General features: G+C 49.0%; 1 protein-coding gene across 1 annotated transcript; it reads right to left on the reverse strand.

The window, feature by feature from the left end:
* Nucleotides 1–843: 843 nt before the first annotated feature.
* Nucleotides 844–27472, reverse strand: PIP4K2B (phosphatidylinositol-5-phosphate 4-kinase type 2 beta). Its single transcript, XM_029212503.1, has 10 exons — nt 27223–27472; nt 17462–17559; nt 14307–14403; nt 12042–12194; nt 11005–11151; nt 9938–9976; nt 9286–9399; nt 6179–6437; nt 5598–5701; nt 844–4993 (listed from the first exon to the last, which is right to left on the reverse strand). The coding sequence occupies exons 1-10, from the start codon at nt 27379–27381 to the stop codon at nt 4913–4915; spliced, it is 1251 nt and encodes a 416-aa protein (XP_029068336.1). The 5' UTR covers nt 27382–27472; the 3' UTR covers nt 844–4912.
* Nucleotides 27473–27856: the final 384 nt, after the last annotated feature.

Consider the following 27856-nt stretch of genomic DNA (forward strand, 5'->3'; position numbering starts at 1 on the left):
CCCCCACAACCATCTGTGGAAAAATTGTCTTTAATCCCTGGTGCCAAAAAGGTTGGCAGTCACTGTGTTAAAGCACAGTTTCTGATTCAGAGCTGCAGAAGGCCCTAAGAATTTATGATTCCCAGGTGCTGGTCCAGGACCACACTTTGAGAACCACTAGATTTTTTTTTTTTTTTTTTTTTTGGCTGTGTTGGGTCTTCGTTTCTGTGCGAGGGCTTTCTGTAGTTGCGGCCAGCGGGGGTCACTCAACGTGGTGCGCGGGCCTCTCTTGTTGCGGAGCACAGGCTCCAGACGCACAGGCTCAGTAGTTGTGGCTCACGGGCCTAGTTGCTCTGCGGCATGTGGGATCTTCCCAGACCAGGGCTCGAACCCCTGTCCCCTGCATTGGCAGGCAGATTCTCAACCACTGCGCCACCAGGGAAGCCCGAGAACCACTAGATGTTAAGCTAAAAGTTTAGATGGAGAACCGGAGGCACATAGAGGTGACTTGTTAAGTCAGCAACATAGCTAGTCAAGGGAGAGCTAGGACAGGTGTGTCGGGTGTGTGGCTCCCAGCAAGTGTTGGTTCTACGCGGCTGGAGAAGTGAGGGGCTGTTGGTCCATTCCTCAGTGAGTGTGGTAATGGCAGCTGACAGGCAGATGGTCCGGTGCCTGTGCTCTTACCATTGCTCATTAACTGCATCTGAGAGTGGGTGACCGAAGTCATTGACTGTTCTTTCCCCAAACTCAAGCCATACCCTGGTTTAAGCCCAAGCAGCCCCTAAAACTGGGACCAAAACCTTTTAATTATGAAAAAGATAGATAAAAGGCTCATTTCCGAAGGACTCATACATAACAGGTGTGTACACAAACCTTTTTTGCATTTTATTTTTTTCCTCGGGTTGGAGATTCACCTTAACACGCATGCATCTTAAAACAGTAACAGGGTCTCGAATTGTTCCGAGCAGACATTAGACAAGCACAGGGGGTTGAAAATTCCTATTTAAAAAAAATGGAAATTGCAGTGGGAAATTGAGAAGTCACACACATATGGTGGGGTGGTCGTTTATCCTGCTCCCCCAAAAGCTGAATCTAAACTTCATTCACATTTTTTTATTACAATGACCTGACCTGATGCTTGGGTGTGCTGAGCCGCACCAGGCCTTCCCCCAAAGGTTGTTGGTTCCCACTTCCTCCCAAAATGGCTCTGAGTAAGGGGAAGGGGCTCCTCTGGAAGTTTCCTCCCCAGCCTCCAAAGGATTTCCCGCCGGGGACAGCCGATTCTCCTCGTCCCTCTGGAGACACTCTTCATAAGTGGCACGTTTCAGAAGAAGGCCAGGGCTGTGTCACAAAGCCGCCTGCAGATGGCTGGTAGATTTGGGGGCAGTTTGAATGTTTTCCCTTTGATTCCCGTGCTCAGGCTGGAGCCTCCTCCCCACATTTCTGCCAGAAAAAAGTGAGGTCTCTGGTACTGGGGGAGCCACAGGTCTAAGGCCAGAGCTTCCTAAGGGTTGTTTTAAACACACTGTCCCTTCTGGCCCCTAACACTTGAGTAGCTCAAATGCTGGGGATTGCTGAAATTTCTTCTCTCCCAACCTGAATTGGTAAAAAGACAATTAGGAGGGTGGGACTGGCTACTGAGAAAAGTCCTGGGTCTTTGGTCCACCTCCCTGGGGCAGGCCCTGGCAGACTGTGAAGAGGGGAAAGTCAGTAGGGCAGGAGTATGTAGTCCCAAGCCCTGAGCGCTACCAGGGTACCTGTTTGAGGCCTAAAGCACAGGCAAGAGAAACAGAAGTAGGAAGAGGGAGAAGGGATGACGAGCTGCCTGTGGAGGGAACCTAGGGAGTGCCACTGAGAGCAGCCACAGGGGCGACTCATAGCACATCCCACAGACCAGTAACCCCTGAGCTAGATAAGGAGACATCGAGCATTGCCTCAGGCTGTGCTTCTGGAACTGCTGGCTTCCTAGCCTGCCCCATAACCCCCAAACTGCAGGGCACAGGGAATGAGCTTGCACTAGGGGACAAAGACTCAGTGGTTCATTAATAGGAACAAGGGCCAGAGGCCGCCTTCTAGTGGTCTAGGTGGAGTTTTCAGAGAACCCCTTACTTTGGTGGGGAGACCTGGGAGACTAGAGTTTTTTCAGCCATAGACTTTCAGAAGAGGGGCAGGGCGGGAGAAGCTGTGACTGGTTAAATGGCAGAGGGAGAAAATGGAGAAAAATCCTGCCCTGTCCCCATCCAGGCCTCACCCAGTCAGCCACGTTCTATTCTTATGCCTTTGTTCTTGGGAGAACAAATTATTCTGGGATGCCGTAAGACCATTCAGTTTTTCTTCATGGCTCCAAAGAGTGATGGTGAGGGTAGTCACTTCCCCTCAGACACCTGCCCAGAGAGGGCATGGTGGGACTTGGAGAAAAAACACAAAGGTTTGGGGATCACTTCACTTTCTCTACATTCAGACTGCAAACCAAATTTAACATCTTCATTGTTACAAAAAGAAGAGAAAAAACTTGTATAAAACAAGATAAATAGCTTTTAAACATTTGAATGCCAAAGGAGTTAAAGGACCAAACCCAAGGTTTTGAAGATAGCACAGAGAATGAGCTTTAAACAAAATTTAAAATCCACCAAACCACAGCTTAAATGTTTTGACCCAGTCAACAATACTGTTAGAAAAACAAAAAGAGCATTTAAAACAGAATGCTACCTCTCAAAATGTAAACAATATACAAAACAAAAACAAAAGCCCACAAAAACTCGATGTTAAAGAAGTTAGATACCTGGCAGCTCACCTTCAACTGAACACAACTGGTTACACTTTTCGTACCCATGATGGCGACATGATCAGCAGACCAAATGCAGGAAGCCGAGGGAGCCCAAGGTTGTGGAGGCTGCAAGAGGACAGCCTGAAAAGCTTGGGAGATGCTGGGCTCGACTAGGAACAGATCCAAATTTTCATTCTTGATTAGGAGGTGGGGAAATCAAGTCCAAACATTATTCCTACTAATCCCTTCCTAAGTCAAATTTGTTTTCTCCACGAGCCACTTGGTTCCAAGTTCTTCTCCCGGTCACTTCGCGGTCTTGCTGCTGACGTTCAGAGCTACCTACAGCCCCTTCCTGGGGCCAGGGCAGTTGTTTGGCCCCTGTCTGCCTCTTCCAGAAGGGTTCCAACAGCCCCAGTAGAGTCCAAGAATGCGGTCTCCATTCCTCCCTGACCTAAATACCGTGGGTTGGGCACAGAGATGGTGCTTGTTCCTGCTCCAGAAGCTGAGCTTGGCCAGGTTTGCAGGGAGCCAAGGAAACCAATCCATTCATTCAAAATGGTTCCACACACTTTCTTTCCATTTGCGGAGTTATCTACAAGTTTTACCGTGTCTCATCCCAAGACCCCAGTTCCTGGTGAGATGGTGAGAAGACGCAGGAATGTACCTCCCCCAACACAGGGCTGTTTTCTCTCCTAGCCAGACCAGACTGCTCTGATGGCATCGCAGAAGGACACAATTCTGAGGCTTAGGTAGCCGGCTCAGAAGGTGGGTAGAGATCCTGAAGGAAGCTGCAGGATGCCACTCCTGAGGAGGCTTGCGGGTGGCAGATCTGCGAAAAGTCTAGGGGGGCCATCGAGGAAAAACAGATCCAAGGTTGGGGCCAGGTTGAATCGCACATCAAGCCTCCAAATTGGATTTCCCAGGTCAGATCCTCAAGTGGCTCAGAAGCAACCTCAGGCTTGGGTGCCACGCTCCAAGGTGGGGGGCACCACTCCCTGCTGGCCACAACCATCCAGGTGACAAACCACAGGGAGTCAGATTACCTACATGGTAGCCCTGGGGGTTGAAGAGGTATCTCTGCAAGGAGCACCCCAGGCACATGGAGACCTGCCCCCAACTAAAAGCTCACCTACAAATGAGAGTGCCTGGGAGAAGGTCAGAAGGAAGTAAACGGATGGAGGGCATAGGACCTCATTCGATACTCATCGGCTTTTCTGGGCTTTCCCAAGGGGAAATAACCCTTTAATAAGCACGAGGGTCCTGTTATATCCAAAGGTGCTTTCTAGTTCCTCTTGACTCAGTGGGAGGCTTTATAGAGAAGACATCTGAACTCCAGGGGCCTAGAGAGCCCAGGAGCTTGGGTGGTGATCATGGGGTTCTCTGAGAACCAGCTGTCCGAGAGCCCAGCAGCCCCCGACCCCTTACCATCCCATGAGGATGAACTCACTCCCCTCTGAGATCTTTGATTCTGATCCAGGATGCCTGATGTTGATCTGGAGTGTCCCTTCGGGAAGAACAGCACTTAGATGGAGGAATCATGTAACATTTCACTTGGAGCTGAGGCTGAAAAAGTGGAGGAAGCTGTGCACAATACTCCATGAAATTAAAAGTTAACCTAGACAAGATCAAATGCAGCAGGGAGGACAGAGGTGTCTAACCTCCTCTCCTGTGGCACCAGAGCGCTTTGCTCTGAGAGGACCCTTAGCTGGGTCTATGGGTGCTTCTCTAATCGAAGGGAAGTGAGAGCAGGTCAGGGATGGGGAGGGTGGATAGGGTGATGACATACATCGTTATAAATAGCAAATCTGGAGCAACGAAATTTCAGAAACAAAACCCAAATAAACCCACAAAGTCATCTCTAGCCCCAAGGTATCTTAAAAAGTTACAGGGTAACAAAAAGGAAACCCCTTTTTAACCTGGGTCAAATGGGGGGGAAATCAAGGGTAAGCAGGTGAGGTTACATCCTGTGAGCACGTGCACACAGCACGTCCCCTCCCCTCCAGCTAGTCTCTTCCAGTGTCACAGGCTGCAGTCGCATTGCTAAAGCCCTCCTCTACCTGCCACTCTGCTCCCCACCCTCCCATCCAGCCCAAATAACACCCTCTCCCTCTTCCAATCCCCGACCCCACATCCAGCACTCTGGCTCTGGCTGAAGGTAGAGGGTAACTACGTCAGGATGTTGGACATGAACTCGTTGAAGCGTTTGGAGTACTGCTCAGGGTTCACAGTTGAGATCTCCGCTCCCGCCTGTAATACACAGAGGCCCTAATCAGGAGGCTGTACCTAGGAGGGGCCTGGGTATTCAGGAGCCTCTGGCTCCACGTTAGAGTTGAATACTACCCCCCGCCCCCAACGGGGCAGGCCACCTTGAGAAATGGTTCCCATGTCTCAGAAGTGCCCTGGCCCCGCTCCTCTGATTCACAATCCCAGGGCTGCTCCCACTGAAGCAGGAACAAGGCAATGGGGAGACGGCAGAGGGGCCCCAGAGCTCTGGGGGGCCCCTGTTTAGAGAACAGTAGCTTGAAGCCCATGCGGAAACAGGCCTCTGGCGAGCAGTGTGGGCATGTAAACAAGGCTATTACTGGCAGTCAACAAGATGCATGACATGCCCAGCAGCCCTGGGGGAAGGAGCCAGAGAACTAGGGGAAAAGCAAGTTGGGCATATCAGCCAGCTGCAGGGAGGGGATGGGACGTAGATGGCGGAGAAAGAACACAAGGCAACCAGGCGGGCTGCTCTTCCTGGTCCCTGTCCTGGGAGAAGGGGCCACGAGAGCATCTCCTTCGAGCAGGAGGCCTCCCTGGGGGTCTGAGGCCCCACCCCCCGGCCTGGATGGAGACACGAAGAACTCACCCCGTGTTTCACTGTTTTGGCAGCATGTGCAGCTTTCTTCTTAGCATCATATGGCGTGAGGATATCGATGATGGCCATGAAATAAACCTCCTTCTTGGGGGCACCTGAAGCGGGAGGGGAAGCAGGAAAGGAGGAAGAGGCAGGGAGAAGAGCAGAAAGCAGCTGGGTCCATAACCCTTCAGATACGACACCCAGATTCATCCCTATCATTTTGAATGTGAGGAAAGGAATGACCCATGGAGTCCCATGGAGTTCTTCTTAGAAGCTTTCATAGCTCTTATCTTATTTGATCTTCACAGCCATGCTGGGGGGTCGACGTGACACCGTTTAGGAGGCTTTGTCCATCCCGTGAACCAGAGCCAAACCAGGCCTCAGCTATCCAGGACAAGTAAAGAGGTGAAGGAAGGCCTGACAGAGAAGGACCCCAGCGCCCCAGAAGATAGTGTTACTGCTGGTGACCCAGGATGGAGGCAGAAAGGGGCCAAAGTCAGCAGTTACTAAGATGGAGGCCCACTGAAGTGGGGGAGGGAGGGTAGGATGAGGGCTGGGGGCGGGGCAGGCAGGCAGAGGCTCCTACTTACTTTCATGGCTTTTCATGGCATAGACATCAACAGAGGGATCAAATTCCCCAGGGCCAAAGAACCGGGGAAAGCTGAGGAGGTTGCCAGGGCTGTCCGGAGGTGTGCCGTAGGAGCAGAGCAGGCTGCCCGCCGCCCCGTCGTGCTCACACTCCTCATCCTCCGCCCGCTCCTCCACCTCCATCTCCTCCTGCTCTGCCCGGTCCACATCGTGGATGCCCACCAGCAGGCTGTAGTCCATGATCTTCAGCTGGGCCAGGAACTAGGGGCGTGGGGGGAGGACAGAGGGAAGGAAGAGGTTACAAGGGACATCTGGAGAGGCAAAGTGGCATCTGGAAAGAGGAGAAAAGGCATTCCTTTCAACTTAATTCTCCCATTCTGAAATACAGCAGAGAATAAGACATCAGAGCCTCTGCCCTCAACGAGCTCACTATCTAATGGAGAAGATAGTCACTCCACAAGGGCGAGGAGCTGCGGGAGTCGACAGCAGCAGGGAGAGGGCCTCCCTGAGGAAAGGAGTTGAGCCTGACCCAATGAATGAAGAGAAGTCAGGCAGGCAGAGGCTGCGGGAGTAAAAGTAGAAGGAGCACTGCAGGAAGAGGGAAAAGCCGATTCTGTCTGGGATCAAGAGAGGCCATGGTGAGGTGGAGGAAAGAAATAATGGAACGCTGCACTGCGCATTTCTCATCCACGTAACAAGTGCTGGGAGCAGGATGGTATCTAAGTCTCCTGAGCCAGGACTCAATGACTTGGAGAAGAACAAAGAGCGTGGGAATGATACAGGATGGAAATGGCCAACCGGCATTCCAGTTTAACTAATGTGACGCCAGAGTCACTGGTCCAAGTCCTCTGTGAACTAGCCAGCAGCCACCATCAGCCATGTGCCAGGCGTCCTGCCACGGTCACAAACGAACCTGCAGCACTGCAGGAAACTGTCTGACTGACCAGACGGAGAATCATAATAGGACCAGAGGGGCTCTATGCACAGGCCCAGAAGACAACTAAAAGCATAAGAAGCCCCAGTGGTAGGAGATCAGCAGAATCTCCTCAGGAAAGAAAGGTGAGGGGCACCATTGCAAGCACCTCTGGACAATGCCCTCTGAAGGCCGAAGGAGAAGGGACCAGGGTCCCAGAAAAGAGAGACTCTGTGAGCCACACCCCCTCCCGTCCATCTGCAAACATTTATAAAGTAACATGCAAGTGAAAACAAATGAATTGTGTTAACTGCCTTAAATTCTTCTTGAAGGCAGAGTAGGGATAAAAGGAGGAAAAGGAGGAGAAAGACTCTGGACAAACCAAATGTCAGAATAAAAGCACAAACATAGTAGGGGGTGGTTAAGGTAAAGCTTACTAACAAAAATAAGTCTGTTAAACCCATGTTCGCAGGAGCATTATTCACAATGAAGCAATCCAAGTGTGAGGGTTGATTTTATGTGTCAACTTGACTGGGCTACTGGGTGCCCAGAAATTGGGTCGAATATTATTCTGGATATGTCTGTGAGGGTGTTTATGGATGAGCTTAACATTTGAATTGGTAAACTGAGTAAAGCAGATTGCGCTCCCTAAAGTAGGTGGGCCTCGTCCAATCAGTCGAATGGGCTGAGAAGAACGAAAAGGCTGACTCTCCTGTGAGTAAAAGGGAACTCCTCCTGCCTAACTGCCTCTGAGCTGGGACATCAGTTTTTTCCTGCCTTCAGATGCAGACTGAAACATCAGTTCTTCCTGGGTCTCAAGCCTGCTGGCCTCTGGACTAAAACTACACCATCAGGTCTCCTGGGTCTCTAGCTGGTCAACTGCAGATCTTGGGATGTGTCAACCTCCATAATTCTGTGAGCCAATTCCTTATAATAAACATCTACCTATCTCTCTACACCCTATTCTGTTTCTCTGGAGACTAGAAACTAGATTAATTAGTTAACCTTAACTAGTGACCAAGTGTCCATCAACGGATGAACAGGTAAACAAAATGTAGTATATTCATACAATGGAATATTACTCAGCCTCAAAAAGGAAGGACATTCTGACACATAGCACAACATGGATGATCCTTGAAGACATTACGGTAAGTGAAAACAAGCCAGACACAAAGGACAAACACTGTATGATCTACTTATATGAGATTCCTAGAGCCATCAATTTCACAGAGACACAAAGTAGAATGGTGGTTGCCAGGGGGAATGGGGAATTAGTGTTTCTTGGGTATAGAGTTTTCGTTTGAGAAGACGAAAAAGTTCTGGAGATGGATGGTGGGGATGGTTGCACAACCATGTCAATGTACTTATGCCACTCAACTTCAAAATGGTTAAGATAGTAAATTTTATGTTATGCATATTTTACCACAATTAAAAAAATAAAACATTTTCTGAAGTTTATAGAATTTGGTTTTAATGAACAGGCTCCCAATTTATTAAAATAGGAGACACTGGGACTTCCCTGGCAGTCCAGTGGCTAAGACTCTGTGCTCCCAATGCAGGGGACCCGGTTTCTATCCCCGGTCAGGGAACTAGATCCCACATGCCGCAACTAAAGATCCCATACACAGCAATGAAGCTCCGCGTGCCGCAACTAAGACCTGGCACAGCCAAATAAATATTAAAAAAAAAAAAAAAGGAGACACTGAATTATCAGATATCACATTCATTATTTACCACCTGTCCTCCCCAAAGGAACTTCTCCACAGGAAGTCCCGTTCCAACCAGAATGCTGCTAGGTAAGTGGAGAATCAGAGCCAGAGAAAGGCACGGTTGGCAGATCTTAATAGCTGGTTTCCTGTCACTCTGACAGCTGGATGCCCCCTCCACTATGGGGACACCACCAGAAAGGAAGCGTGAAGAGGGGTTGGAACAGACTAGAGAAAAGATGAGGGAAAGCACTCCAAACTGAGTTACACACGTTCTACTGGCACAAATTGTGTCCCCCCAAATGGAATGTACATTTGCACTAGCTTTAGATGCAAATAACTACCTACATGGCTCAAATCACCACCCTTCCTCTTGTCTACACTCCTGGGAAGTGGTGAATTCAATTTTTCTTAAGATTAAAGAGGTTCCTGCTCTGGGGACAAGAGGAGGTCCTGTTTAACCAAAGTAAAAACGAGGGTAAATATATACCTCTACATCCCGTTTCAGTTTTTCCAGGAAGTTCTTTTTACTCTCTTCTCCCACGTGCAACTTCTGCCCTTCATTGAGGAAGTCATTGTCTTTGAAGGTTGGCAAGTCCTTGGCCTGAGAGAGCAATAGCAGTGTTAGGCTGGTGGCCTGATTTGTTCACCCCAAGGAGTCCTCTGCTGGGGGCAATGGTACAGGAAAGGAAAGGGTCCTCAGCACAAAGGTGGCCAAGCTGCCAAATCAACAGCTCAGTCCAGGAGTCTACAGTCCCAGCTTCGGGCAGGCAGGGATGGCAAATATGTAGCACGAGTCAGACAATGAGGACTGACCAAAGGACTTCCTGCTGAGCCCTGAGACTACCTCAGAGCTCAAGCAGCCAGCCACCCACGGATTCAGGCTGGCCTGAGATGGAAACTGCTAGCCCTCCAGGACTATGAAGAACCCAGCAAGGGCAAAGGAAAAGGCTGGAGACCAAGGCCTAGGCCAAGGATGAGGACAGACACAAGCTCAGTGACACAGCATTTCACATCAACAGACTGCATGTCTGGGAACTAGGCTGGGGCGGCAGCAGAGGAAGGGACAGGATGGCCAACAGAAGGTGTTTTTGATTCCCAGCGACCCATTCCACAAGTGATCAGCACAGGCCCCAGCATACCTTCTCCTTGTCACTCGCTTCTCTGGCAACAGTAGAACCCTGAAAGGATAAGAGCCATCAGGAGAAGTCCAGCTGAGGCAAATTCCGTTGATCGAAAAAACATGCACCGGTCTTTAGGGAGAGGCAGCAGGTGAACTCAAGTAGGCTGGTTAGACTCCTAGAGGGGCCAGGAGGCAGCAACTTGTTCACTTCCTCTGTCACAGACCGCTTACAGAGCTCTGACTATATACCAGACACATGCTCAGGATATCGGGCTGAACGGAGAGACTCAGTCCCTGCCCTTAAGGAACTCTCCTTCTAACAGGGGAGACAGACAGTAAGCAGGAGTTACACGATTAATTGATCCATTAATTACAATGGTGCTCAGTGGTACAGGGGAGAAGGCAGGACTCTGAGAGCATGTAGTACCCGGGCAGGGTCCAGACTGGGGAGGGGCGGTGGCCAAAGCCTGCTTCCTAGAAGAACTGATTTTGAGCCGAGCTCGGAAGGTTAAGTAGGAAGTAATTAGGTGGGGGAAGGTGGAGGTGGAGAAAAGGGCAGGGAGAGAAAAGATCACAGGCAGCCTATGTGAGATCTGGGGAGGCGGAGAGCACGGGCACTGCAGGAACGGAAAGGAAACCAGTGCAGCCGCAGCAGAGAGAGGGAGAGTGGTGTGAGGAGACAGGAGTTAGGAAGCCAGGTTCAAGAACAATGGAGTGCTGTGGTTCACAGGCACACGTGTGTTTCTGTCCGTGTCTAGAAATGTGCTTGTGCTGTCAGTCCATGGGGCCTGGACAGCTGCCAGGGTGCCTGCGTCAGCACAGCCTGTCCCCGTACTGCTGCCCTCTGTGTGCACATCAATTGTTACATAAATATGGTACACTGGGGGCTTCAATAACCTCTTGTCACTGTCACCTGGACTTGAGACAGCCTTTGGCTCCTAAGAATTAGGCACATCAACTCCAGAGCCACTTGCCCATGCGAAAACATACACTCCGGCTTTCCCATTATGTGGAAGTTGGAGTCGTGGCCCCTCCACGCCTCAGGGAGAGGGAGGCCACAGAGCTGGGAAACACAGGGCCCCTTACCTTGAGGTCATACTTGCGGTGTACAGTGAGCCGATGGCTGAACACATTCCTGGTGACCACCATGTAGGTTTCTACGCCGTCCACAGTCAGGCGGTACATGCCCAGGAACTGTGGCAGAAGGGTATTGCCGTGACACTCCACTATGAACTAGAAAGGAAGGCAGGGAAGGAACAGGTGAAGGTGCCAGGATGGACGGGGCTCTTCCTGGGCTAACATGCTCCCTGGGATTCTAGCCTCTAGACCAGTGGTTTCCAAACTGGATTCTGTGAAATCACGGGGGTTCCTCAGACTTACAACAGGTAACAGCCGCCACCACCCCTAACTGGCAAGGCAGAGGGAGAGGCTGAGCAGGCAGTGCAGAGCCCCTTTGGTTTCATCCGATTGGGATTCTGCAGGAAAATCACTGATCTAGGACTTGCATCTTCTCTGCCAGCCCGAAATGGGAAAGCCAAAGGGCAGAGAGAGGATGCAGAGGCAGGGCTGTGATGGGGTCGCCTGGGAAAACTGAATGGCTCGTACCCAAAGCTCTCGCCCATGTGAGAAAACCCCAGGGTTTTCTGCTGTAATTCCCGAAACACCAGAAGTCCCTTTCACCACCTCTCAGGTGGCCAGAGAGAAGCCAGCTTTCCCTGAAGACCCAGGCAGGCTTCGGACAGGCACTCCCTGCCTTTCTCATGGGCAAGTTCCAGATGAGAGGAGAATGGGAGCGGGAAAAGCAGCAGCCCTGCTGAGCCGACAGGACCTCTTTTAGAAGAAATGAGGCAGGTGCCAGAGTGTGAAAACTTTCCAACTCTGACGAGACACAGCTGTTCAACTGGGCCTGCATCCATAACGTGCCTTCATTTCTTTTCTCTTTTTCTCAAGTAGGCATTTCACCTCACAGAAACACGGCCCTGGGGGAGGGCAAGTGCTTGGTTATCAGGAGGTACCTGCCATTACCAAAGAGGACCAAGCCCTCCCCAAGAAGCTCTACCGGGGGCTCCTCTCCCTCTTCCACCAACCCATCCTCTGCTGTTGAGGCTCTTGACTCACCATACCTGGTGGTATTTCTTTAAGATGTTGTGCATCTCAGCCACATCCTCACTTGACACAGTCTTGATCACAAAGCGCCGGTCATAGGTAGTGAGAAAACGTGTGCCACATCGGCCCTGGCTGTCACTGTTGATGGGGGCACTGCGCGTCACTGAATTCTGATGGACCAAGACAAAAGCTGGTCTTGGGAGGGGAATGAAGACTCTGACTAGTATTCTGAGTCTTCTCTTATGGGTCAGATTGCTCTAAGGCCAACAACACTGAGACAGATGGGACCTTATCCACCCCATTTCTCATGGGAAATTCGTATCTTTCCCAAAAAGTCTTCCATAAGAGAGACAAGGGTTGTTCCTTACCACCTGCTCCTAATCCTTGACTGGGATGGGAAGAGGACTGACTGAAATATTTCTTTTCATTCTGATCCTAGAGAACTTGCTCTAGAAACTAAAACTCGGCCTCAGATGTTCGGGGCCTGGGCTCTAATCCTGATGCTCACGTGTAATAGGACTGGGGTGAGCCACGGAACTTCTCTACTCTTGAGTTTCCTCACCTGCAACATGAGATGATCGTCCCAGTCTCTTGGGGGTGACGAAGACAAAGCTTAGGAAATATTCAAGAAGTCAAGCATAAAGAAGGAGTGGACACAGTCATCTTTATCTCCTGTATGTACCCTCATGCTGGAAAACCTTTCCCAAAGCAGGAAGCTGGTCCTCACCACTCTGCGCAACACCTCTCCCCTGACCTCAGACTCCTGTTTGTCTTTGCAGAGCTACGAGGCAGATCCGGGGAGCTTTTCTAGCTCTGTCCCTGCTCCTTCTCGGAGCCCCCTTCCCATTAGGATCAGAAGGCAGGAGAAGCCTCAAGCGGGGAGGGAGTAGGGGAAGGTGCGAGTCAACCAAAGAGATGTGTTCCCCGAGCAGATGCTGGGAAAAGACCTTCGGGAGGTCACAAGACAGAGGGTTGACAAGCATAATTCTACCCCTGCCTCATTTCCAGGCAGAATTTCCTGTCTCTCTAAGTCACTGGTAGTCTAAGAGCAGAGAGTCCCCTCCCTGAACACCATCTTCCCTGCCCCTATTTCAGTCCTGAGCACAATTATTTGCCCAAAAGTCTATTAGAAAAAAAATACAGGATGTGGCTAGATGGCCAAGGGGAAGGGAAAGAGCCACCGTGGAAGGAAGATACCCGAGCAACCTTGCCAATAATGGCGAGAAGTTTTCCAAAAACCTCATGCTCCAATCAGGGCATGACTTAGTTCAGGGTCTGGTCCCAATAGGAGGGGCTGGAGGCCCTCCCAGCACCTCCCGGACACGGCTGGTCCTGACTGTGCAAGTCCCTGGCATCTCTTCCTCCTCTCACGTTCCCTCACCCTCCTCTTCAGGAAGCCCCCTGGATGGAGGACAGAGGAGAAGGAGACCCTGCTTCTCATGTTCTACTCCGTGAAAGACTTCCTGGGAGCGGGATGGGAGGAATGACAGTATCTTACAAGATGTGAGCATCCATTTTAGATTTCACTAGGCTGTAAACTCCTTTTTTCCCCCAACAGACAACTGAAAATCAGCTGTATTTCTTACTGCTGAACAAGTGAAGTGGAAAATTCTCCCACCTTCACCACCAGGCTGTCTGCCAGGGGAGGAAGTCCAAGGAAGGTGCTGGGTGGAGAAGTAACAGAAGCCCCAGACAATGAGTCAGACTAGAATGTCCCTGATATTGGGACTGATTCCTCCCAACAGGCCAAAGGCCTCTGTGACATGATCACCCCCTGAAGGGGGCAGCTGCCCTGCCATGCCTAGCCCCCCTCCCAACGTTAGGACAGGGGAGTTTAGGAGGTGGCACTCATACCTGGCAAGAAGTTACACTACCCTTGAAGTCTTCCTTTTATAATCTGTCTTATCAGCTTTAAGAGGCCTCATCTCCCGCTGGCAATAATTCTCTCTTTTAAGTCAAACTACGAAGGAGAAGGGTTCTTCAGCCTAGACTGGGCACGTCAGACTGAAATGAAGCAGCTTCCGTAGGCCCGTCTCCCTCCCACTGTGCTCCCTCCCAGGGAGAGGAGCCTGAGCCTGTGAGGCATCATGAGAAGCACTTCTAAGGCCCTCACTCCTCCAAGAGCCCGCCAACACTGGGGAAAGACTGCCTGGGCTGCAGTGACACATGGCAGGAAGACGCAGCACAAGAACAGTAGACACGTTTGGTTCCCTACTTGTCCTGTGGCTTCCCGACCCCCCTCCACTCCCTAACCCCTACGATTTTGCAAAGACACCCCATACCTGGTAATCCTGATCATCAATCCCAAACCTCTCCCGGAGATTTCGGAACACCATGGGGCAGTACTCCTTAAACTTAAAGCGGCTGGGGAGGTTCTCTCTGGGGAAAAGCAGAGACATGTTCTTGTGAACTTCTTATTCCTCTAACTCATACACCAGGACCTCTCAAAGTGTGGTCCACAGGTCACCTGGATCGGAGCAATCTGCAGCACTGAAAATGTAGGCTGCTAAGCCCTCAGCATTCTGGAGGTCAGTCTAGAAATCTGCATTTTTAACACACACTCCAGGTGATTCTGAGCATGTAAAAGTTTAAAAACTTCACATTCCTTGTATATACTTTGTAAAAATTAATCTAGCTATATTCTTATGATTTGTGTACTTTTCCTGAGTACATGCTATCTTTCAATAAAATTTACATTAAAGGGAAAAAAAACCTTACCTGCAGAGAAGTGAGACTGAGTGTTGGCCCTACTTCACAAGTGCCGTACTTGCTGCAGGTAGGTGGCCGCATGTGAAGAGCTGCTGTGAGGTAAATGTCAGTCTGACTGCTAAAGGGAAAGGCTTTTCTCATCAAAGGACCCCCCTCCTCTGGGGATGCTCCTATCAATACATCCTGAAGCTGGTTACACCCAGCAAGTCCTGCCCTTGGCTTCCACTGGGATGGAAGGAGAGGGTGCTTTAGATTGAAGAGGTCCTCAGTCAACTGACTGGGATCGCATCTTTCCATGAAGCCTCGTTTGCTGGCTGCTGGCACCAGTCTACGTCCTCCCCACTCCTTAGTCAATCCACAGACTCCCAGGAGGAAGGAGATCAACTTGAAGGGATGCCTCCTCCAAATCCTCCATCTTGACAACAGTCAACCTGCTTGGGAACTCCCTTTCAGAAACATGGCCCTCTGTTCTCATCACAAGGAAAACAATTTTTTCTCTATTTCTTTAATTCTGTATCTATGTGAGACGATGGCTATTCACTAGACTTACTGTGACAATCATTTCATGATGTATGTAAGTCAAATCATTATGCTGGACACCTTAAACTTACACAGTGCTGTATGTCAATTATAGCTCAATAAAACTGAGGGGAAAAAAAAAAGAAATATGTCCCTCTGACTACTCCAGGATGGTAGACTTCAAGGAAATAAAAAGCTGTGGCCTCTCATGAAGGCAGGGGCCTGATCTTCTAGTAAACAGCACTGCAGTCTAATAACTAGCATGTAAACAGCTGTTGGAAAGACAAAAGGAATCAAGAAAGATGAAAAAACAAAGATACTGGATGTCCACTTTAGGCCAAGATGTCAGTGTGGTGGACACCATGGACCCTGGTACAATGACCACACCTGAGCCCTGACCTCTGGCACAGAACGATCCCCTTTCCTGCCTCACAGGGTAGCACTGCCTCTCCTTCCTTAGGTGGTGTGATACTGGATATAATAACAAATATATATTTAGTCTTTGTCCTTGTTTCTGGCACAGAGCTCCTAAAATCTTTGGAATTTCCTAAGTGGTAAGAGTAATAAAGGTGTCTTTTGTTATTTGTAACAAACCCCCTTCAATCACACCTGAATTTATGTTAACGAGGTGACTTTTGTTAAGCCTCTAAGCATGGGTGCTCTTTGCCAGGGGAACCAACCAGGACTAGAGGGTTGGAACTTTCAGTCCCATGCCCCGGACTTCCAGGGAGGGGAGAGGGGCTCGAGGCTGAATCAGTCGCCAGTGGCCAGCGACTTAATCAATCACGCTGTCATAAAAAAGTCCCCATAAAAATCCAAAAGGACAGGGTTCGAGAGCTTCCAGGTTGGTGAACACGTGGAGGTTTGGGGCAGGTGGTGTGCCTGGAGAGGGCATGGAAGCTCCCTGCCCCTTCCCACATACCTTGCCCTATGCCTCTTTTCCATCTGGCTGTTCCTGAGTTGTATCCTTTCATAAAAAACCGGTAATCTAGTACGTAAACTGTCTTCCTGAGTTCTGTGAGCTACTCAAGCAAATTAATCCAACCCAAGGGGGAGGGTCATGGGAACCTCTGATCTACAGCAAATTCGTCAGAAGCACAGGTGACAACCTGGACTGGAGACTGGCGTCCGAAGCGGGGTGGAGGGGCGGTCCTCTGGGACTCAGCCCTTAACCTGTGAGACCTGATGCTAACTCCAGGTCGAGAGTGTCAGAACTGAACTGAATTGTAGGACACCTAGTTAGTGTCCTAAAGAATTGCTTGATGTGTGGGAAACACACACATTTGGTATTAAAAGTGAGTAGTGATGTGAGAGTCGAGGAGAAACAGTTTTTCTTCTATACAGGTGGCCACTTAGCAAGTAGCAGCTATGAAGACAGACAGCTTCTAGAATATGATGTTATTACTTACTATGGCAGAGAGAGGCCACTAATGGATGTTTTCAAATCAAGCTTCTCCTCTGGGCTAACAGTCTGGGAATGGTGGGGTGACAGGGCCCAGCTGGTGAGGTGGTGGAGACGGTGAGACAATGGAGAGTGGAACCAGGATTCAAATGCAGAAAGGAAGAGAGTGTGAGCTGCAAATATTTCCTTGGGTGACCCACAGGGGATGAAAAAGCAAGGCCTCTAAAGGGCTTACAGCAAGCCCCAAACTGTGCCAGGTGAGGCAGCTGCTCCATCAAAGTCTGAGACAAAGACACCAGTGTTAATCCAAGAAGCCACAATGAGCAAAAATGGGAAGAATGATTTTAGATAGCGCCCCTGGGCACCATGCTCAGCCTGTTGTTCACACACTAGTTGGAAAGAAAGAAGCTTGGCTGCATCCCAGGCCAGGAACATGCCTGGCAGCTTCTTGCCTCAGACTAAGATCAAGATAGGGCCACTGCTGTCAGCCTCATACTAGATACCTCAGCTCCCGAGCAGCTCACTGTTAACTAAACTGGCCCTAGATGAATCACCCTGGGCTGAGCCACAAGCCCTGAGGGACACTGGAGGTAGGCTGATAAAGGACAGAGATGACAGGACGGCACAAGGGGGAGAGGCACATAATGAATGCATTTTCCCAGCCAGTTTTTCAGCTCTGTGAGCCAGGTGTTGCTGTCACACCCTGCTAGGTGCTTGCCTGTCCTCACCACGGTGAGGTTTGGGAAGCTCTCTGCCTTGAGGGAAGGAACTGCCACAAAACCTGAGCCCACTCAGCAGGCAACTTACTTATTGAAGAGATGATTGTCCACCTTGATCTTGCTGTATGCTTTGAAGTCATCTGGCATTAGCATGACAGGGACAGGGACATTGCTCAGCTCATTGATCTGCAAAGCAAGGGGAAAGTGAGGTTCTCAGCCAAGGCACCTGCCTCAGAGAGACAATATGCTACACCGTGGATGCCACCATCTCACCAAACACATGTCCATGGATTCCCTCCTTGTCTTTTTTTTTTTTTTTTCTTTTGCGGTACTCGGGCCTCTCACTGTTGTGGCCTCTCCCACCGCGGAGCACAGGCTCCGGACGCGCAGGCTCAGCGGCCATGGCTCACGGGCCCAGCCGCTCCGTGGCATGTGGGATTTTCCAGGACCGGGGCATGAACCCGTGTCCCCTGTGTCGGCAGGCGGACTCTCAACCACTGCGCCACCAGGGAAGCCCCTCTCCTTGTCTTTATTTCTGTTCTTTTCTTCAAATAAGTTCCCAACTTCATCTCTACCTACTGAAATTCTCTCCACCTGATAAGGTCCAGCTCAAAAGGCACCTCCCCTATGAAGCTTTCCATGATTCTCTAGACCATAAATGTTCTTTCCTATCTCGGGATTCCTGAAGCATTGTTTGTATCCATCCTTTGGCCGTCTCACAGCCTCCCTCACATTGCAGTTAACGCTTACAAACCTCACAAGCCTGCTTGACTATAATCTAGGCAAGATCCTATCACTGATCTTTGTAAGTAAAGATCATCTAACTGACCTTGGAGGCTCCACACATGGTACTTGGCACCACGATTTGCATATGGCAGGTACTATATATGTATTTATCAAATGCAATAATAAATGGATCTATGAATAAATATCACCCAACCTATGTGAGTATTAATTGAGGGCTTTGAACATCTTCATTACAATTGGGGATCACTCAAGAAATCAGCCTGGGGCAAGAAAAAAGTTGGATGGGTTTATGTGGGTATGTAACTCTTATCTCCAACGTAAAGGATTAAATTTAAAGTGAGCAGAAGAGGTAGACATCTGGCCACTGGCTCGTTCTTACTCTCCTAATTAAAGCAGGGCCAGGCCCTAAAGCCATGTCCTCTCTTGTGCTGAAATGGGGGAGATGCGGGAGGGTGCCTTGCCCCCACTGCAAACAAACCTTCTCATTGTCCTTCATCCCCCCTTCAGGGAGCTGGAGGCTGCACAGGGAACTGGCTTCCCATTGGTGCAGAGCTGAGAGGGCAGCTCCTGCCCTTCCCCATCCCCAGTTTAGCCAATTAGTGGTCTAATTAGCCGCAGATGTCCTCTCCCATCACAGCAGAGTATTTGACATTTGACCCTCAACCCAGTTGCCACTAATGCATTCAGGATTTAGAGAGGAAACCTTAGTCCCGACTTAATGGATAGGGGGCAGGGGGAGCACAGTCTTGTGTCTCCTGGATACTTTCGTCGCAAATCCTATTATCTCGATGAGGCCCCATGTGGCAGTGAGGGAATAACCTAGTCATTAGGACTCCTCCAGGAGCATAAATGGGGGGAAATACCATGTAATTTGCTGCTCCTTTCATGTTCCAAACCTTTTTTATTTAGAAATGGCAGAGGATGGAGGAAGTTCAAGTTAATGTAGTAACTGGGCTGGGGAAACCATACCTTCCTAGAGCTGGTGAAAAACCCAATTTACTCACAGGGAAATGAAGGAGTGTGTGTGTATGGGGAGGGGCCGCAGGGTAGCAGTGTAAGTTGGCAGTGGGGCAGAGACAATAAACTGCTGGCATAACTGACTGGCATAAACGTAGAAGTACAGCGTGTATGATTCCATTTAGATGAAATTCTAGAATCTATAGTGACAGAAAGCCAGTAAGAGGCTGCCTGGGCTGTGAGGGGTGTGGGTGATTATAAAGGGACATAAGAGGCGCAATTCTAGGCTATTAGAAACGTTCTATATGTTGTTTAGGATGATGACTACGTGAGTACATCATTTTGTCGAAAGTCCTCAAATCGTACACTTAGAATTCCCAGCATCCAGGTCTGAGATGCCCACCACTGGCTCAACAGCCACAGAAAAAAGTTCTGCCAGTTACCATTCCAGGGGGTGCTCACAAGGCAAGCTGGTTGTTTAGTGAGCGACTAGAGAGGAGACCATTTCGCATCATTTTTCTGCCAATAGAAACAATTCATTGTAGCTGTCCCACTTCCTTTTTCCTGGCATATTAAGCCTGGCTCTGAGAGTTTAAAAAAGTTAAGTTCTGCCTTTTCTAGCTTATTCCACCATGCTAGAAAGAACATATCACTGGCTCAAAGAATATGGTTTTATACCAAAAGGTTCTAGTATCTGCTACTGATTGATTTGGGTTAGTCTAAAATCCAGACTCTATGCCATGGCCAGGGCTTGTTACTGGGAGAACTAGGAAAGACTAAAACACTTGCTTGCGAGGGGTCAATTGCCCCTTAGCCAGGATGAATTATTCTAATAAGAGCTATTCAGGGATGTTCCATTCATTAACTCTCTGTGCAATTCTAAGTGCAGCATAGTTTGAATAGTTGTAAGTTGGTCAGTTTTTAGTTCTCAATTCATATCTATTCTTGACTATACAATCCAACAGCAGGAAATTTCTAACAGATAATATATTGCTGAACAATCCATATAGCTGAACTACGTAGACTCACCCTCATTTCCACTGGGCCACATGTAGACGATTCACTCTAGGGATTAGCTGTACTATTTTTTCTTTTTTTTAGTTGTGCTAAATTTTACATCCCCAGAGAGTTCTATTCAATTTCAGTTGAACAAGCACTTACTGAAATACCTACTACATGCTTCATTTTATGTTAGGGAGAAGGGGCTGTGCAGCAAGGGAAGCGTTGTGTGCACTGTGCACACAAAAGCGGGAGGCTTATCCTTTTATCCGGGAGATGACACAAACCTATGATACAGTAAATCTGGAAGTCAAGGAGCATTTAAGTAAGTGAGAACACAGGGACGGTGAACAAACAGCCATGTCAGAGGATGGTGAGGTTAATATGGTCAGAGTCAGACTCCCAGCCCTTACACATCAGGCTAGAAAACGGAACCTAATGCCCCTCCTGGTATTGCCAAGAGCACTTGACACTGGAAGAACCCACAACAAGATCACGTTACACCCTGCCTAAAAATCTTCCATGGCTCCTCACCAACCTCAGGGTAAAGTTTTAACTCCTTCAGCCTAGCAATCAAGGTCTTTCCTGATCTGGCTCAGACGCTGCCAAACTTCTATTCAGTTAACTTCTACTCAGTGTAGCCTTACTATGTGCCAGAAGCTGGGGATACAAAAATGAAAAGATATGGTCTCTGTTTACCTGGGAAGACAGATAACAAATAACAAATACAACGTGATGAGTGCTATAGAGTTATGAATAAAGGTAGACGGAAAAGTAGCTTAAGAAATGATTGATTCTGCCTGGGCATGGGAGAGCTGGTGGCCAGAGGAAGCTATAGAGAAATACCTGTGAGAAAGGCCTACGAGGGTAGTTCTCCAAAAGAAAAAGGAACAAAACACAAAACCCGAGGAAGGGAATCCCAGCTGTGGGAACAGTCAGAAACAAGCCTCAGAGCTGTAAAAGTATACTGCCCATTTTAGGTAGGGGGGCGGGGGGAGAGTGGCAGGGTAGGACAGAGGTAATAAGTAGTGGAGGGAGACAGTACAGGAAAGACAGGTGAGCAGCCTCACATATTATCAATATTAGTAAATAACAGCTGCTTCTATTTATGGAATGTCTGTAAGTGGCCAGTGCTTTATATTATTATATATTATATATTATATATCTCACATATATATCCTATTCTATATTTCTAATATTTAATAGTCACATTAATTATTATTAATCTGATTTTGCCTTTTACAAAAGGTTCAAGGCACCTCGCTCAAGGTCACACAGACAATATGTGTAGAGTCAGGATTTGCTCCCAGGTCTGCTGGTGCCAAAACCTGGGCTCTTTACACTGTGCTGTGCAATCCTTCTTATGGGCAGCTACCTTGGCTAAGGTAGTGTTTTCCATTCCTTTCCTCTGTCCTAATGATCTGCAAGGAAAGTGTTATGCTCATTTTATAGAAAAGGAAAATGAATCTCAGAGAGAAAAATTACTACTCCAAAGCTATACTAAGGGACATAGCCTGAATTTGAACTTAGTTTGTCCACTATATGATAAATTTGGACTTAACTCTGCAGGCAATGGGAAGTCCTCTCAGGTTTAAGTCTGATCAGGTTTAAGTCTGGGAATTCACATGATCAGATGGGTGGTACAGAAAGGTAATTCTGAAATCAAAATCAAGTAAGGATTGGACAGGGCAAAGATAAGAAGCAGCAAGACCATTTACGGGGCTATTACAATAGTTCAGGTAGTAGACTATGGCAGCAAGAATAGAAGAAGCTTGAATAAAGCTAAGAGAATCATCCAAGATCTCACTAAATAACACTTCTGTGAAAGCTTCCCTGTCTTCCCCAGGTTGAACTAGTTACTCATTCCCATGTGCATCTTTATATCATAAATATCGCATTCGCTTGGGTTATTGTTTGCTTACATGTTTCATTTCTCCACTAGACTGTGAGCCCCTAGAAGTAAGAGACTACCTTACCCATTTTTATGTCCCTAGCAGAATGGCTGGCACAATTAGTTATACAATAAATGTTGGTTGGAGGGATGGATGGCTAGAAAAGGGGGACTGAAAGATGGCTAACACTAGGATAAAAAGAAAAAGAGATAGCAAAGCTGGTGTGACCATGCCTAAGGTTCATGGCCTGAAAGATGATTAAGGTTAGCTACTGAGACTATGACCAGAATGTAAAGAGTCTTAAGTGCCAGGGAGAGGAGAATAAAGGAGAGTGACCAAAAGCTTTGAAGCATGAAAGGTTGTGACTAAAGCAATGTTTCAGGAAGACGTGCCTTTCCTTTACTATCTAGCACATTTCTCGGCCAACCTCCTTCACCTTCAGCAGAAGTGTACTTGTGGAATGCAAACTCATTGGAGTAGCATGATAAACAGAACATATTAGGATGGTAAATCTGTTGTATCTCACATCATGTAAGTGGTTTTTGGATTATCCACAAGATTAACTCTATGAGCCATCAGCATAAATAATGAGGAGGCTAAACAAGCTGAGTGAGAAACAACTTAGAAGCAGAGCGTTTACTCTGTGCTGATCCTACTGGACATGAGAATTCAGTCACTAGTTCTAGTCCGGTGAACTTCTGATTCCAGAAGCCTCCACTTCCCTCTGCGACCTTCATAGGGATTGCTACCCAGGAGGCGCGCGTTGGGCATGCAGGCTTCCTGACATGTCCCAGGGTTCTGTGGGTGGCTCATCAATGGGCTGGCCACCACTGACAATCATTTGTTACCTGCCACCATCAGAAAACATGACGTGTCGGGGAACACATTCCCGAGACCAAGGAGGTCCAAGCGAGATGTGAAACTCCAGAAAGGAAAGGGGCAAGAACAGAGAGCCACAGGTGCCAACAAATCCACCCCTGGGTTTATTCCTCCTTTTTACACCTTGGTTTTTCTTTTCCTGTTTGAGTCCCAGTGTTCTCTGTGAGGTGGGAAGGTGTGCTGAAGGACAAATTCATCCAAAGGCTTCACTAGAGCAGGAATATTTACTAAAGATTTTTTTTTGGCCACGCTGCACGGCACATGGGATCTTAGCTCCCAGGGATCAAACCCATGCCCCCTGCATTGGAGGCGCGGAGTCTTAACCACTGGACTGCCAGGGAAGTCCCTATTTACTAAAGATTTTTAAAGTAGCAGGAAAAGAGAAAAAGGCAGGGAAAGGAGGTTCTGGGTCTGCATTAGGCAAAGAAAATGTGTGGACAGAATGGGGGTAGAATGTGGGAGAGAACTGAACAGACTTAAGAATAAATCTGTTCCTCACACCATTCACAAAAATTAACTCAAAATGGATTACAGATCTAAATGTAAGAGCTAAAACTAAAAGAGTTTTTCTTAGAAAACGCTGAGTTTTTCTTAGAAGAAAATATAGGAGTAAATCTTCACGATCTTGGGTTAAGCAAACCCTTCTTAGATATGACACCAAAAGTACAAACAACCAGAGGAAAATAAATTGGACTTTATCAAAATTAAAAACTTGAGCTTCAAAAGATACCATCAAGAAAGTAAAAAAGGGCTTCCCTGGTGGCGCAGTGGTTAAGAATCCGCCTACCAATGCAGGCAACACAGGTTCAAGCCCTGGTCCGGGAGGATCCCACATGCCGCGGAGCAACTAAGCCCGTGTGCCACAACTACTGAGCCTGTGCTCTAGAGCCCACGAGCCACAACTACTGAGCCCGCACACTGCAACTACTGAAGCCCACGTGCCTAGAGCCCATGCTCCACAGCAAGAGAAGCCACTGCAATGAGAAGCCCATGCACTGCAACGAAGAGTAGCCCCTGCTCGCTGCAACCAGAGAAAGCCCGCGCACAGCAACAAAGACCCAACACAGTCAAAAATTAATTAATTAATTAATTTAAAAAGAAAGTAAAAAAGATAACCCAAAGAATGGGCTAAAATATTTGCAAATCATGTATCTGATAAGGGACTTGTATTTACAATATACAAAGAACTCTTACAAGTTAATAATGAAAAGACAAATAGCCAATTTAAAAATGGGCAAAAAGTAATTGGCAAAGGATCTTAATAGATATGTCTCCAGTGAAAATATACAACTGGCCAATAAGCACATGAAAAGATGTTCAACGTTGTTAGCTATCTGGGAAACACAAATCAAAATCACAATGAGATACCATTTCAAATCCACTAGGGTGGCTATAATGAAAAAGACAGACAATAACAAGTGTTGACAGGATGTGGAGAAATTGGAACCCACACACACACTGCGGGTGGAAATGTAAAATGGTGCAGTCACTTTGAAGAGCCAGTCAGGCAGCTTTCCAAATAATTAAACATAGTTACCATCAACCTCCCCTATTCCTTCTGATCACTGGGATGAGGCTTCATACATATGCGGTTCCTAAAATGGCCAACAGGTTATCAAGCCAGGTCTGCCTCCTCCGGTCTCCACATCCTCTCCCAGGCCACCTCTTCCCTAACTCCAGACCCTCTGGGCTGTACTTCATTCACTAAAACTCTGGTTTTCTCTCTCCATTAGTTCTCCCCTGACAGATCCAAAGTCTTCTGATTTTTTTCTCCCTGTTTCCTACACAGTCTTCCTCCACAAAGTCCAGGGGCTGCACCTCTTGTCCACAAGAGGAGCTCCTGTTACAACACTGAGTTCAAAGGCCTCTTTTTCCACCCAGAAGTAAACCAACCGCCTCATGAGAGAGTATGTAACTGACTTGTACTACAGATAAAGACATATCCATCCTTCATGTCTCATACACCATCAACCATAGACCATCACAGCCTAAACGCTTAAATGGGTGAGAAACTAAAGAATCAAAGAAAAGGTGGTATCTGAAAACTTAGACTGCAAAAAGTTGCAACGATGGGCTTCTGAAGGAAGGTGACCTCCAAGAAAGGCTATCAATCCACCAAAACAATGTGGTCCCGACTCCCTTGAGAACTGCAAGATTTTATAGTCTTCTGGGGAGATGCTCCATTTCCCAAGGGGACCCACGAAGTTCTAGACCTTATTGCAGGCTAAGTGAAAGCAAGGAAACTTTTGACTAACTGAGCTCCAAAGCTCGGCCTGTCCAGGGCAGTGGTGCCCAGTGCATCTCCCCTGAGGTGTTCGCTCATTATGTCCAGAGGCTTGGGTCTTGCTTAAAGTCAATGCCTTCCCAGCTAGCTCTCAAACAAACTTTCTTAAAGTTAGCAAAAATAGAGGGTGACTAGGAATCACAGTTGCCTCTTCATCTGCCAGAGACTCATTGCCTGCCTATCAGAAAACCAAGCACCACATACACTCCTGGGAACTGGCAGGCACAGGCACACACTCCTGACCGTAACATTCAGGTTCTCTAACAAGAGCATAATTCCCATCTGTCCTGGCACTTGGATGAGAGGCAGGGCAAGGAAAAGGAGGCAAATAAAATGAGACCTCCTATTCAAGCACCACCATCGGCCAACACAGCCCACAGTACTGGACAACGAGCTGTGTCTTTTGTTGTGACCACAGGCGACCTAATCCTCCATCTAGGCCCTCCATTTCTTCATGTATAAAATCAGGGGCCCGAAGTCCCTTACGACTAGCTGTAACATTCCTGACTCTCAGACCTCTACCAATTCTCCATAGAGACAGGATGCTTTCTAGTGAGAAACAAGCTGCACAACAAAATCAAGGATTGATTTCAAGGGAGGGACACAGGGTTCACATTTTGCTGACCCAGTTTCCCTTGCAATGTTGTCAGATGGCCCCTGAGGCAGCAGGAAGCAGTGGCAACAAATGCTGCTGGACTATTGAATCAAAGCAGCTCCCAGAAGTCTAGGCATTAAACCAGCGGTTCTCCCTACCCTGGCCAGGACGTCCACCTCAGTGAGGTTACCGAAAACAGTAACCTGCCCAGGACCCCCATGTGCATTTCTGTATTAGCGGTAAGGATCTAAAACCCCAGCTCAGACTATGGTTCATCAATCTCCAGCCAGAGGCTCTTCTAGAAAAGCAAAGCAAAAAGTCTTGCTGGCCCTGCGCCCCTTTGTCATCATTTGGTCTTGTGGGCAATTTCAAGTGCTCAGAAAAGTCAGGGAGCCTAAAGAACTGATATTCACGGGAAACTCAAGCCATTAGCTTCATTTTTCTCATTCCAAACTTTTAGTTGGTGAAGCTGGCATTTCAGGTCCTCTTACTTCCTCTTCTCATTTCCGGTGTAGGGACTCAATGAAATGGTCAGAATGCAAGGAGCAAGTGGCTGGAAGAGAAAGAAGATCCCAAACAGGACACAAACGAAGTCCTCCAGATCAAACACTGTGCGGGGCTCCAACTTCCTAACAGGAGCTGTTGGCCAATCTCAAAACACCCCAAGGATCCAGGGAACCTCTCTCTCATCTTAATCACTGTCCATTATCACATCCTCATGAGCATACAATAGAAAGCTCAGTAACTGAGAAGTCAACATCTTTGACATGAACACCACAGTATTCAGGAAGACACATCATTTCTACTATGAGTGGTCCTCATAAGCAGGCCTCACCTTCTCTCAAATGGTTACATTCTCCCTTCTCCCTAACCCAGGAAGACCCTGGTAAAGTGTCTGTGGTCCAAGGAAGCCTGTGCTTCTTCAGTTGATACATCCCGTTCAAGAAGAAAAAAAGGAAACCCAAGGAGGATTTCCAGTCAGTGGCCAGGAGGTCTGGAGGATGGGGAAACTCTGAGCAGTCACACCAACCAAACGACCAGAAATAAGAGGAATACTCAGGCAGGCCAGTGCCACCTGCCCTGTCAACTGGACAGTGAGCTAGGCAGCCAATTATAAGGAACATGGGGGAAAACAAATGCAACAAACGGGGTGAGGCGAGAAGAGAGGAAGAAGGGATGAAAGCCATTCCACCCCACCCAGGCCTTCCCTCTGCGCTCCAGGAGCTGCTCGAAGCCAGACGCAGGAAGCTTGAGGGACTGGAGAGAAGGGAAGGACGCGACGGCATACCACCGACGGTGACACCAGGCCTCGCGTGGCGCGCGGGGAGGCACACCCGGCCGGGACGGCGTGCAAGGGTGGGGTGGGCGTGCAACTGGCTTGCCAAGGGGTTGCAGGCGTCACTGGCGGGGCCCGCCGGGCAAAGGCCCGGGACTGCGGGGGGCGTGAGCACGCGCGGGGCCGCGCTCGGAGGGGCGCGCGCCGGGGAGCTGGTTACCGTGTGGTTCACCCCCCACATCAGGACGCTGAGGATCGGCTCGCTGGCCCGAAATAGCTTCACTTTCTGGCACACGAAATGCTTCTTCTTGGTCTTGGTCTTGCTGGCGCTGAGCGGCGCCACCGCCACCGCCGTGGTGCTGGTGCAGTTGGACGACATGCCCGGGGCGGCGGCGGCGGCAGCGAAAGGGGGGGCGTCCGAGACTGCACACAAGCCAGCGGTCCCAGGCCTCCCCCGGACCGATCCCCACCCCCGCTCCCTCACCGCGCCATGGTCGCGCCCGTCCCGTTACCTCCCCACCCCGCCCCGGTGGTTCCGTCCGCCCCACGCTCCGCCCTTCCCGCCCCGCCCCAGGGAGCCGGCAGGCCCGCTCCGCACCCCGCCCCCGGGCGGTGCAGCAGCCCCGCAGTCACCAGGCCCTTTCCTCCCCGCCTGGGTGGTATCGCCCGTTTTGGGGAGGCAGCGGCCGCCAGGCCCGCTCCTCCTTCCCGGGCCTGACAGGAACTGAGCCGGCCTCCGCGCGCCTCAGAGCCCCGCGGCCGAGCGGGGAGGGGAGGAGGGCTGGGTAGGTCTCGCTGTCTACCGCGGGAGGGTCTCCCTGTTCGGGGCCCCAAAATTTAGCGTTTGGCTCTTT

Source organism: Monodon monoceros, unplaced genomic scaffold, assembly GCF_005190385.1.
Source record: "Monodon monoceros isolate NGI ecotype Baffin Bay Population unplaced genomic scaffold, NGI_Narwhal_1 Super_Scaffold_9, whole genome shotgun sequence".
Classification (NCBI taxonomy): Eukaryota; Metazoa; Chordata; class Mammalia; order Artiodactyla; family Monodontidae; genus Monodon; species Monodon monoceros.